The sequence below is a fragment of the Amblyraja radiata genome, unplaced genomic scaffold (genome assembly GCF_010909765.2).
Source record: "Amblyraja radiata isolate CabotCenter1 unplaced genomic scaffold, sAmbRad1.1.pri scaffold_486_ctg1, whole genome shotgun sequence".
NCBI lineage: Eukaryota > Metazoa > Chordata > Chondrichthyes > Rajiformes > Rajidae > Amblyraja > Amblyraja radiata.
The window spans coordinates 88,586-101,666 of NW_022630564.1; the positions used below are offsets into that span (position 1 = coordinate 88,586).

Consider the following 13,081-nt stretch of genomic DNA (forward strand, 5'->3'; position numbering starts at 1 on the left):
TCCACACCGACAGGCACATTAAAGGGCCTGTCACACTTTCACTTTACTTGTGGACATTTTTCATCAGGCTAGAAAAACGGCCTGACCTACTTGATGCCATGAGTACCTACAACTAGCATCAAGGCCTGCCATGACCTATCTACAACCTCCTATGACTTTGTGACAACCTTGCTGTGAGCATGAATCAAGGGCAAACTCAGCAGAGGTCGTGAATTAGGTCATGAAAGTGGGACAGGCCTTAACACTACCCTACACACACTTGGGACAATGTTACATTTATAACAAGCCTACAAACCTGTACATCTTTGGCGTGCGGGAGGAAACCGAAGATCTCGGAGAACACCCACGGGATCACGGGGAGAACGTACAAACTCTGCACAGACAGCACCCGTAGTCAGGATCGAACCTGGGTCTCTGGCGGTGTAAGCGCTGTAAGGCAGCTACTCTACCGCTGTGCCACCATACCGCACCTATTACTCATGTGAACAGTCCAGTGAGTGTAGAGTGTTGTACTTTCGGCCCAAGCACAGCCTTTACAGAGATTGAATCTACTGAAGGAATATTATTCAACTTTGAGTAATTTTCACATTATTAAGTTTTGATCGCTGATTTATTTTGTAGGCATCACCTTGTGGGACTTGCAGACACTGCAGAGCAACCTTGACCGTCGTGACCAGCCCAGCACTGAGTTTCACATCATTGCATCAGACTCCATGGAGAAGAAAGCCAATGCCTTCAATGTGTCAGCATCACTGAAAGTTAGTTTCCTGTGTGGGTTAGTGGAGGTGAAAGGGGCGGCAAAATATCTCAGAGACACGAAGGAATCAAAGCAACAAGCACGAGTTACCCTTCACTACAAAGCAACAACCAGGTTTGAACAACTGACAATGAGTCACTTAGGGAGACAGAATATTACCTACCCGAGTGTGTTTGATGAGGGCTCAGCCACCCATGTCATTACAGCAGTGCTGTATGGGGCCCAGGCCTTCTTTGTGTTTGATCGAATGACTTCTTCAGCAGAGAACACACAGAATATTCAGGGCAACATGGAGGTGATGATTAAACGTCTCCCTGTGATTGCGATCGAGGGAGAGGCCTCCCTAGAAATGACAGAAGAACAGAGCTCTCAGGCCGAGAAGTATAGCTGCACCTTTTACGGGGACTTCTCGCTGAAGAACAATCCCACCACCTACCGAGATGCCATCAATATCTACGCAACACTCCCACACCTGCTGGGCCCAGGTGGAGAACATTCAGTGCCTGTTGCAGTCTGGCTCTATCCTCTCAATAAACTGGACAGCAAAGCTGCTCAGTTGGTGAGGGAGATCAGCGTGGGACTGGTCAATCGCTGCCAGTGTGTCCTGGAACAGCTCAGTGAGGCCGCGATGAGGTGCAATGACCTGATGAAAGACAGTGTCGCAGTTCAGTTTCCTGAGATCCGGGACAGGATACGTCAATTCCGAGAGAAGTGTCTGCAGTACAAACTGGTTTTCCAAGGGACCTTAGCCAGAGTTTTGCCGTCCATTCGGGGCGGTGGGAAGGAGGAAGGGTTGCTGGCGGACATACTGAAGAACAGGGAGCAGTCACCATTTAAACACCAAGCACTGACCACATGGCTGGATGACAAGGAATGGGGGATGATGTTTGTGGGACTTTACCTCAGGATAATGAAAGACATACCTGTTGTGAAATCAAGGAGAGAGTTGCATAAAGTGTTGATGGGTCCAGTAACAGACTACGTGGTCTGCTTCACATTCACAACACTGCATCAGGAGGATTTCTACCTGACGGAGGCAATCAACTACCTCCAATCTCTCACAGCAGAGAAAATGCAGATGCCACCTCCTGCTGATGGAGCCTGTACAACACAACACAGCGAGCGCTGGTTTCACTCATTGGCTATAACTGAGAAGATGAAGGAACGGTCCAAATTGTTCCTGGATTTTGCCACAGCCAACAGTGGTGACGAGAAAGTAAAATTCCTTGTTGGATCCGCACAGGATGACAGTAACGTGGGTGCATCTATTTACGTGTATGGGGGAGGGATTGTGAGGAGCTGCTGCTTTGAACCCCCGTCTCAGCCTGAGAGACCAACAGCGAGTGGGACAACACACGACAGTGTGACGCTGCAGTTAGAGCCACCCACATATGGTTCTGATGAGATTGTGGGCTACAAGGTAGAGTATCGAGGTAGCCAGCAGGAGAAATGGACAACACTAGATACACCTGACACATCCCACTCCTTCACGATATCTGGGTTGGAGCCACACCAGGAATATTACATCCGATACAGAGCCGTGACCAAGGTAGGGGTCAGCAAGGCCAGTGAGATCTACAAGGTCTCCACCCATCTGACAAGTCCACCTGGTAAACCGGTCTTCCAGGATCAGTCACCCAATCCATCATTGTCCTGGGACGGACCAAGTCAGATTGGAGCTGATGTTGAAATTAATCAGTATAGGATTGAATATAGAGAAGAACCATCAGTTAAGTCCAACACGGAAGGTGGATTATGGGAGCACGTTCAGACAACAGACACACAATGCTACTATAATTTAGAGGGACTGAAATCCGAGACAGTCTACAGATTCCGAGTGTCAGCTGATTGTGGAGAAGCAGGTTCCAGTGTCGCAAGTGAGGAGGTTTCAATGAAAACAGAAAATGCACGAAACAGAAAGGCTCTGAAATTTCTCAGCAAAGATCAATTAGTAACCAACGGAAGCCCTTCCATTTACAAGCTGAACTTCAGTCTGAAGGAGTGGTTCGACCCAAAACGTCACCCATTCCTTCTCTCCAGAGATGCTGCATTTTCCGATGAATCCCGGCAGCATTTAATTAATGCCTTTATGATTGGGCAATCTCCTAACGGTGTACGCATTGTGGAATGCTCCTTCGGAAAACCCACCACAACACACAAGATGAAGACAATTATGATTACGGGACTAACTGGGTCAGGAAAGACAACCCTCATCAATGGGATGATCAACTACATCTTGGGTGTGGAATGGGAGGACAACTTCAGATACCAGTTAATACAGGAAGAGACAGGAAATTCCCAGGATGAGAGTCTGGCCCACACATTCACAATCTACTATCTCCATCATCAGGTAGGATTTCACATTGATTACTCTCTGACTATCATTGACGCACCAGGATTCAGAAGCAAAGATCGGTGTTGGCGAGATGAAGAGGTCATTTTTCACACCTGCGAGTTCTTGACTTTCCCACATGGTGATCAGATCGATGCCATCTGTTTTGTTGTTCAAGCCTCCCTGCCTTGTCTAACTGAGGCACATATACTTACCTTTGATAACATTCTTCGTCGTTCTAGCAAAGATATTGCAGAGAACTTTCAATTAATGGTGACATTCGCAGATGTACGTAGTCCCCCTGTTCTGGAAGCCTTTAAAAAAGCTAATTTACCCTGGCTCAAAGACAAAAATTATATGCCAGCCCACTTCAAGTTTAACAATTCAGCCATTTTGGCCCAGCGTCCAACCTCTGGAAACTCTAGCGAGGGGAGATCCGATGACAGTGGGGAAGAAGCTGCAATGTTCTGGAAAATGGGAGAAAACAGTATGAAGAAGTTCTTCTCAGCTCAATGGGCACAATAGAAACAAGGAGCTTACGTTTGACCGGAGAGGCTCTGATGGAACGTAAGCAGCAGGAAGCTGTAGTGTGGGGCATTCAAACTCGGATCCTAACATTGTGCATATTGTAGGAAGAAGAGAAATTAAAACAGGCTATGAGCGAAAACTACACCGAGCTGGATGGTTTACGGGGAAACTTTAGTCTGTCCTCAGAAATTTGGCTTAAGCAATCACAAAATTGAACAGTACAGGTTTGACCATGAAACGATAAAAGAAGACGACCTACCATGACCTACCTGGTATAAAAATGCTCAAGGGGAGAAGATGACCCAGCAGAAAGTCATGGAGTCAATTGTGCGTCACTTGAGCAGGGGTTTGCTGAGGTGGGGAACACAGTGCTGGAGCTCTGTGTTCTCAGTTATTTCTTTATAATTACTTTACAAAAAATTTGAAATACCTGTTTTCGCTCCTTCAATCCGTGCTATTGTATGTAGATTAATGATGAATAAATGAATTTAATCAATTTAATTATAAGGCTTTCTGAATGCACTGTATGTTAACCCATTCATTCCTTGTATTATTCTCGTAAACCTCCTCTGGACCCTCTCCAGCTTCAGATATGAGGCCCAAAATTGCTCACAATACTCCAAATGCGGCCTGACACCCAAGCGGTAGGATTTTTGACTTCTCTAACTTCAAGTAACCCTTGCTTTCCCTCTCTCTCCATCCCTCCCCCTTCCCAGTTCTCCCACCAGTCTGACTGTCCCCGATTACATTGTATCTGTTTGCTTTGTTGTCACCTTCCCCGAGCTAACAATGATCTATTCAGTGTGACGAAGGGTCTCGACACGAAACGTCACCCATTCCTCCTCTTCAGAGATGCTGCCTGTCCCGCTGAATTACTCCAGGTTTTTTGGTAACTCCCTGGTTAACTCATCACTTCCCACCCAAACCACCCCCTCCCCGGGTACCTTCCCCTGCAATGCAGTAGATGCAACACCTGTCCCTGTACCTCCTCCCTCGACTCTGTCCAGGGACCCCGACAGTCCTTTCAGGTGAGGCAGAGATTCATTTGCACCTCCTCCATATTCATCTGTTGTATCCGCTGTTCAAGAAGTGGACTCTTATACATCGGCGAGACCAAATGTAGACTGGGCGATTGTTTCGCTGAACACCTTCGCTCAGTCTGCCTGGACCTAACTGACCTCCCGGTTGCTAAACACTTTAATTCTCCTTCCCATTCCCACCCTGACATTTCCGTCCTAGGCTTCCTCCATTTTTATAGTGAGGCTAAAAGCAAATTGGAAGAACATTTCATATTTTGCTTGGGTTTCTCTAACTTCATTTCTCTAACTTCTCTAAATTCACGCAACCCCTGCATTTCCTCTCTCTCCACACCCCCCCCCCCCCCCACCCACCCAAATCTCACCAGCTTCTCGTTCTCACCCAACAAATAGCTAACAATGGCCTGTTTCCTTTATAGTCATTACTTTTTTTTGCCTATCTTTCATTCATTGTTCTATATCTCACTCTACATCACCATCTATATCTCTCGTTTCCTTTTCCCCTAACTCTCAGTCTGAAGAAGCATCTCAACTTGAAGCATCACCCGTTCCTTCTCTCCAGCGATGCTGCCTGTCCCGCCGAGTTACTCCAGCTTTTTGTGTCTATTCTCTCTTGAGTATTGATCAGGATATCTGAAAACAGGGAGGCAGAAGAACATGTGTGTTTCCCTCTGGGAATATCCGTGAGGAAAAGGTGACAAAGAGAGGGCAACAGAGAGAGAAGAGCAAGAGAAGGAGGGGAAAGTGATGGTGGAAGAGAGAAGGGGATAGAGGCAGGAGATATTTGGACAGAAAGAGAGGGAGAAGGCAGAGAGAAAGACGAATGAACGAGAGACATCAGAGCATGGGAGAGGCATTTGGAAAAGAGACGTGTTGGTGAGCAGGTAAGATAATGGAGAAAGGTGACAAGAGGGTGATGGGTGACGGGGCAGAGTCAGCAGCAGAGAGAGGAAAGCAAAGGTGATGAGGAGAGGCGAGCGGTGTCTGAATAACGGAGAGAGATCATGGAGAGGAACAGAGAGAGTGATAGCGAGATCATGGAGAGAGAGAGAGAGAGAGGTAGTGGTGATAAAAAGAGAGGGGTGTGATGGCAGATACAGAGGAGGAGACAGGTGACAGAGTGGGGGAGGCGATAGAGAATGCTGCAACAGGAGAGGTGACGGAGAGTTGGGCAATGGAAGAGATTACAGAGAGTGGGGCAGTGGGAGAGATTACAGAGAGTGGGACAGTGGCAGAAGTGACAGAGTGAGGCTGTGGCAGAGGTGACAGAGACTGGGGCAGCGGGAGAGATTCCAGAGGCATTAGAGGGAAATAGAAGAATAGGGCGGCATAGTGGCGCAGTGGTAGAACTACGGTTTTACAGCACCAAAGACCCAGATTCAATCCTGACTATGGGTGCTGACTACGGAGTTTGTACGTTCTCCCTGTGACTTGCATGGGTTTTCTCCGAAATCTTTGGTTTCCTCCAAAGACCTACACACCTACAGATTTGTTGCATAATTAGCTTGGTATAAATCTAAATGGAAGGAGTAGGAGGGGGACCCACAGCCCCATTTATATCAACGGGTCGATGGTTGAAAGGGTCAAGAGCTTCAAATTCCTGGGCGTGCACATCTCTGAAGATCTTTCCTGGTCCGAGAACACTAATGCAATTATCAAGAAAGCTCATCAGCGCCTCTACTTCCTGTGAAGATTACGGAGAGTCGGTTTGTCAAGGAAGACTCTCTCTAACTTCTACAGGTGCACAGTAGAGAGCATGCTGACCGGTTGCATCGTGGCTTGGTTCGGCAATTTGAGCACCCTGGAGAGGAAAAGACTACAAAAAGTAGTAAACACTGCCCAGTCCATCATCGGCTCTGACCTTCCTTCCATCGAGGGGATTTATCGCAGTCATAGAAACATAGAAACATAGAAATTAGGTGCAGGAGTAGGCCATTCGGCCCTTCGAGCCTGCACCGCCATTCAATATGATCATGGCTGATCATCCAACTCAGTATCCCGTACCTGCCTTCTCTCCATACCCTCCGATCCCCTTAGCCACAAGGGCCACATCTAACTCCCTCTTAAATATAGCCAATGAACTGGCCTCGACTACCCTCTGTGGCAGGAAGTTCCAGAGATTCACCACTCTCTGTGTGAAAAAAGTTCTTCTCATCTCGGTTTTAAAGGATTTCCCCCTTATCCTTAAGCTGTGACCCCTTGTCCTGGACTTCCCCAACATCGGGAGCAATCTTCCTGCATCTAGCCTGTCCAACCCCTTAAGAATTTTGTAAGTTTCTATAAGATCCCCTCTCAATCTCCTAAATTCTAGAGAGTATAAACCAAGTCTATCCAGTCTTTCTTCATAAGACAGTCCTGACATCCCAGGAATCAGTCTGGTGAACCTTCTCTGCACTCCCTCTATGGCAATAATAATCAAAAAGTCTGGCAGTATCATCAAAAACCCACACCATCCTGGCCACACACTCATCTCCATGCTACCTTCAGGTAGAAGGTACGGGAGCCTGAAGACTGCAACAACCAGGTTCAGGAATACCTACTTCCCCACAGCCATCAGGATATTAAGCCTGGCTCGGACCAAACTCTGATTATTAATCTGAAGAAGGGTTTCGGCCTGAAACGTCGCCTATTTCCTTCGCTCCATAGATGCTGCTGCACCCGCAGCATCGTTATTATTAATAACCATTTTCTGTTATTTGCACTTTATCAGTTTATTTATTCATGTGTGTATATATTTATATCATGGTATATGGACACACTTATCTGTTTTGTAGTAAATGCCTACTATGTTCTGTGTGCTGAAGCAAAGCAAGAATTTCATTGTCCTATACAGGGACACATGACAATAAACTCACTTGAACTTGAACTTGTGCGGGGATTGCTGGTCGGGGGGGGGGGGGGGGAGGGGGCGAGGGGCCCATTTCCCGTGCTGTATCTCTAAACTAAACTAATCATCTTCCCCGTACAGTTTATGGAATCCAGAAGCAGGCACTCTACCCCAGCTGACCTGGGTCAGTAGAAGTTCCTACCTTGGTTAATAAAGCCACCTCCCAATTTTTTTTTGTTAATTCAACTTACATTCTTCAGCCTTTCTCAATCCTTGTGTTTCCCTTTTCTAATTCCAGCCCAATAAGGGAAATCAAAATGCAAGGATAAATGAAGTGTAGCCCCAGTTAGAAGCTACACATCTCTTCCAGAACAAAGTCATCTCTTTCCTTGCTTTATTTTCTATATGTTCAGTAATCAAACAAATAAATGCTTCTAAAATGAAATAAAATGTTCACAGGCCTCAATACCAGTGTCTGGTTGTTATTCCCTTTATGCAAGACAAAATATCATGTGATTTCACGGAATGTTCTGATCAAAATTGCTGTAAATAATGCAGTCAGTTACAGTAATCTCCAGAGGAAATACAGAGTGGTGAAATAGGAAGTTAACAATGATGATATGATTTAATGAATGGCTGGTTATCCTCAGGATTTAATGAATGGCTTGCATCTCCTCAGATCCAGTCCCAGTTACCCACAGAAGTGGTATTCTACCCAAAACAACTTCTCCATCCTCCGTGCCAATTGCCGTCCTTTCGCCAGCCTCACTTTCCTCTCATGACCCCGAGTGATGTAATGCTGAGGTTCTATCAGGCGCTGGTCAGGCTGCATTTGGAGTACTGTGATCAAATCTGGGCCCCATATCTGAGAAAGAATGTGCTGACTCTGGAGTGGGTCCAGAGAAGATTTACAAGTATTCCAGGAATGTGGGTTAGCATATGATGAGCGTTTGACAGCAATGCGCCTCTACTCGCTTGACTTTAAAAGGTTGAGGGAGGACCGCATTGAAACATACAGAATAATGAAAGGCATAGGTAGAGTGGATGTGGAAAGGATTGGTCTCGGACCAGAGGTCATAGCCTCAGAATTAAAGGACATTCTTTTAGAAAGGAGGTGAGGAGGAACTTCTTTAGTCAGGCGGTAGTTAATCTGTGGAACTCATTGCCAAGGAGGGCTGTGGAGGGTAAGGCGGATATTTTTAAGGCAGAGATAGACAAACTCTTGATTAGAACGAGTGTCAAGGGTAATGAGAACACAGGAAAATTTGATTAGGAGGCAGAAATCTGCCATGATTGAATGGCATAGACTCGATGGGCCGAATAGCCTAATTCTACCATAACTTGTGAACTTGTTGTTCCAAAACTACATGTTCCCCTCACACGAAGTCTCTCTGAACCTCCCTGGCCAGGTTTCCATTTCAGTCACAGAATCGAAACTTACCAGATTCCTCTTAGCCAAGTGCATGATGAAACACTTCCCCATATTAAATTCCATTTGTCCATTCACTCACTCAGTCTCTCTGTATTATATTGCAGAGTCAATACATCCTCATCGCCACATGACCTCCGTACTATGGTCTGAAGTTTGCTCACCACACAATAGGAAAGGTATGATCCATGGCGAGGATGAAGAAGAGATATCCTGGGACATTATGTGGGTGTTAGGAGGGACAGAGATTGGATAGAAAGTGAAGTGATCTGCACTGGTCAGCACAGAATATCTGATCCTACAGCCCTCAGGACGGCTGTTGGGGAGAGGAGACAATTGCTCACCTCATCGCAGAGAGTGATTTCAGATTCTGATGCAAGGGCACCTTGTCACAGTTCATCCCTAACAGCCCCATAACAGAGGACTCTGATTCATGAGATGTACCCACTGACACATTGAAGTGCTAGTGGAAAATCATCAACTCGGTGAAAGACACTCGGGTCTGCACAAAATCTTTTGACCTCCCAGCACCACGAGATTTCCATCAGGGAATGTTGCTGACTGGGCCATTCCAGACTGTAGGAGTACGTGCTGCTGAGGCACACACTGAAGCTCAGTGAGGCCAACGGCAAGGCTCTGTGGGGGAGGACCACAGTCTAGGATCTGTCCGCTTTGGGGCACAGGGGGGAGGTCACAATCTGCTGGAGACACCCCCGAACCAAGGGAAGGGATAATACTCCAGGTATTTACACGATAATACACTCGTGGCAAAGGTGACTTCTTTAAAGCTAGCTGCAAATACACTAACTGTGAAATTACTGTATAGAGTTTTGCACAATTTCTGCTCTGTATATATTATTTATTCTGAATAAAGTTTATATTTAAATAAAGAAAATCACCCGCCCACTAAAGTCTGCAGGCATGAACCTCTTGTAACTCCATTCCACCTGTTGCTCTGGGCTACCGAGTGTGTCCACGGGGCTCTCATGTTTGTCCAAGACATCTGCATGGGTAAATTGTTGTTTAACAGGAAGCCTCCATCTGAAAAACAAGACCGAGATCAATGCAAGCCCGTGTTCTAACTGGTGGCTTTTTGGGATCGCAAAAGCAACATAAAATCAGCTGAAGCAAAATATACAAGGTAGACACAAAGGAACTACAGATGCTGGAACATTAAAAAAAAAAAAAGACACAGTGCTGGAGTAGCTAAGCTGGTCAGGCAGTATCTCCGAAGAACATAAATAGGTGACGTTTGGGGTCAGGTCCCTTTTTCAAGCTAAATATAACATGTATCCTCGGTGTTCACAGGCCTGCTATTTGCTGATATAAAACGGAACACACCTTCAAAATCTGTTTTTATCTATTTTATGTTCAGAAATGTGCAGGTAATTATGGTGCAATGTTCTGATCACGTTGTCACTGTGTGGAATGACTACACTGTAGTGCACTATCAGTGCTGTGGTCAGGATGAACCCCTGCCTTTAGCACTCAGAAAATCACCACATACATAGCTGGATACACACCCTGATATACTATGAGCAGAACACAAAGTGCTTTTGCTCAAGATTCCTGCATATTTAGTTTCTTGAGTCTCTCTTGTTCATGAATCTGGTTCACTCATCGATCAAGGAAGCGACCGTCTGCAGTTGTAAGGGGATTGCAGCGTTGGCGACGGGAAGAATGGTCTCACTGGGCACAGTCAGTGCTGGGTACAGAGCCAGAACCTCACTGGAATGACCACAAGCCTTTCACTGGGTGCTCTGATGTACCGAGATGCCTGGAGCAAATACTAGAGTTGACCAATGCCAGCTGCGATATCTGCAGAGAAAGCATATTTTGAACTTTTTCAAGGATTGCAGTGGGTTCCTCATTCTAGACTGGAATGGAGAAGGGCAAATATTTTTGCAGTTTCAGTCTTAGATTTCCCAGAAACACAGAACAACCGATCATGAGCATCAGACCACAAAAGTGCTAAATGAGTGCAGATTGTGTGATGTACAGTGGGAGATACAGCAAGCTAATGGCAGAGTTGTGTGGGCACAATTACCCTTCACAGCTATAGTAATCATTCAAGTTCCATGCTTTACTGGAGGCACAAGGAACTGCAGTTGCTGGCTTGCAAAAAGAGACACAAAGCACTGGAGTAACTAGGTGGGACAGGCAGTATCTCCAGAACATAAATATGTGATGTTTGGGGTTGGGATCCTTCTTCAAACTAAACATAACGTCTGTATGGGTAAATTGTTGTTCAACAGGAAACCTCCATCTGAAACAACAAGACCGAGATCAATGCAGGCCCGTGTTTTAACTGGTGGCTTTTTGGGATCGCAAAAGCAACATAAAATCAGCTGAAGCAAAATATACAAGGTAGACACAAAGGAACTACAGATGCTGAAACATTTTTTTAAAAAAAGACACAGTGCTGGAGTAACTAAACTGGTCAGGCAGTATCTCCGAAGAACATAAATAGGTGACGTTTGGGGTCAGGTCCCTTTTTCAAGCTAAATATAACATGTATCCTCGGTGTTCACAGGCCTGCTATTTGCTGATATAAAACGGAACACACCTTCAAAATCTGTTTTTATCTATTTTATGTTCAGAAATGTGCAGGTAATTATGGTGCAATGTTCTGATCACGTTGTCACTGTGTGGAATGACTACACTGTAGTGCACTATCAGTGCTGTGGTCAGGATGAACCCCTGCCTTTAGCACTCAGAAAATCACCACATACATAGCTGGATACACACCCTGATATACTATGAGCAGAACACAAAGTGCTTTTGCTCAAGATTCCTGCATATTTAGTTTCTTGAGTCTCTCTTGTTCATGAATCTGGTTCACTCATCGATCAAGGAAGCGACCGTCTGCAGTTGTAAGGGGATTGCAGCGTTGGCGACGGGAAGAATGGTCTCACTGGGCACAGTCAGTGCTGGGTACAGAGCCAGAACCTCACTGGAATGACCACAAGCCTTTCACTGGGTGCTCTGATGTACCGAGATGCCTGGAGCAAATACTAGAGTTGACCAATGCCAGCTGCGATATCTGCAGAGAAAGCATATTTTGAACTTTTTCAAGGATTGCAGTGGGTTCCTCATTCTAGACTGGAATGGAGAAGGGCAAATATTTTTGCAGTTTCAGTCTTAGATTTCCCAGAAACACAGAACAACCGATCATGAGCATCAGACCACAAAAGTGCTAAATGAGTGCAGATTGTGTGATGTACAGTGGGAGATACAGCAAGCTAATGGCAGAGTTGTGTGGGCACAATTACCCTTCACAGCTATAGTAATCATTCAAGTTCCATGCTTTACTGGAGGCACAAGGAACTGCAGTTGCTGGCTTGCAAAAAGAGACACAAAGCACTGGAGTAACTAGGTGGGACAGGCAGTATCTCCAGAACATAAATATGTGATGTTTGGGGTTGGGATCCTTCTTCAAACTAAACATAACGTCTGTATGGGTAAATTGTTGTTCAACAGGAAACCTCCATCTGAAACAACAAGACCGAGATCAATGCAGGCCCGTGTTTTAACTGGTGGCTTTTTGGGATCGCAAAAGCAACATAAAATCAGCTGAAGCAAAATATACAAGGTAGACACAAAGGAACTACAGATGCTGAAACATTTTTTTAAAAAAAGACACAGTGCTGGAGTAACTAAACTGGTCAGGCAGTATCTCCGAAGAACATAAATAGGTGACGTTTGGGGTCAGGTCCCTTTTTCAAGCTAAATATAACATGTATCCTCGGTGTTCACAGGCCTGCTATTTGCTGATATAAAACGGAACACACCTTCAAAATCTGTTTTTATCTATTTTATGTTCAGAAATGTGCAGCTAATTATGGTGCAATGTTCTGATCACGTTGTCAATGTGTGAATGTACTGTACACCGAGGCGAGGGTCCATTGTTAGTGCTGTGGTCAGGATGAACCCCTGCCATTAGCATTCATAAAACCAACACACTCAGAGCTGAATACACTCCCGCACTGTACAGATAGCCTGAGACATGAGCAGAACACAAAGTGCTGGAGGAACAGGCAGCATCTGTGGAGGAAAATGGACAGATGACATTTCGAGTCGGGACCCTCCTACAGTGAGTTGCTCCAATGCTTCTTTTGCTCAAGATTCCTGCATGTTTAGTTTCTTGAGTCTCTCTGGGGTGTGAATCTGT

The 13,081-nt window shown here is 45.6% G+C and overlaps 1 protein-coding gene across 1 annotated transcript in view; it reads left to right on the forward strand.

The window, feature by feature from the left end:
* LOC116970020 (neoverrucotoxin subunit alpha-like) overlaps nt 1–10,026 on the forward strand; it is a 30,615-nt gene extending 20,589 nt beyond the window's left edge. Inside the window, exons 3-4 of the mRNA XM_033016765.1 lie at nt 622–2,634; nt 9,941–10,026. Coding sequence (XP_032872656.1) covers nt 622–2,634; nt 9,941–10,026 — 2,099 coding nt within the window. The remainder of the gene's footprint in view (nt 1–621; nt 2,635–9,940) is intronic.
* The last annotated feature ends 3,055 nt before the right edge of the window (nt 10,027–13,081 follow it).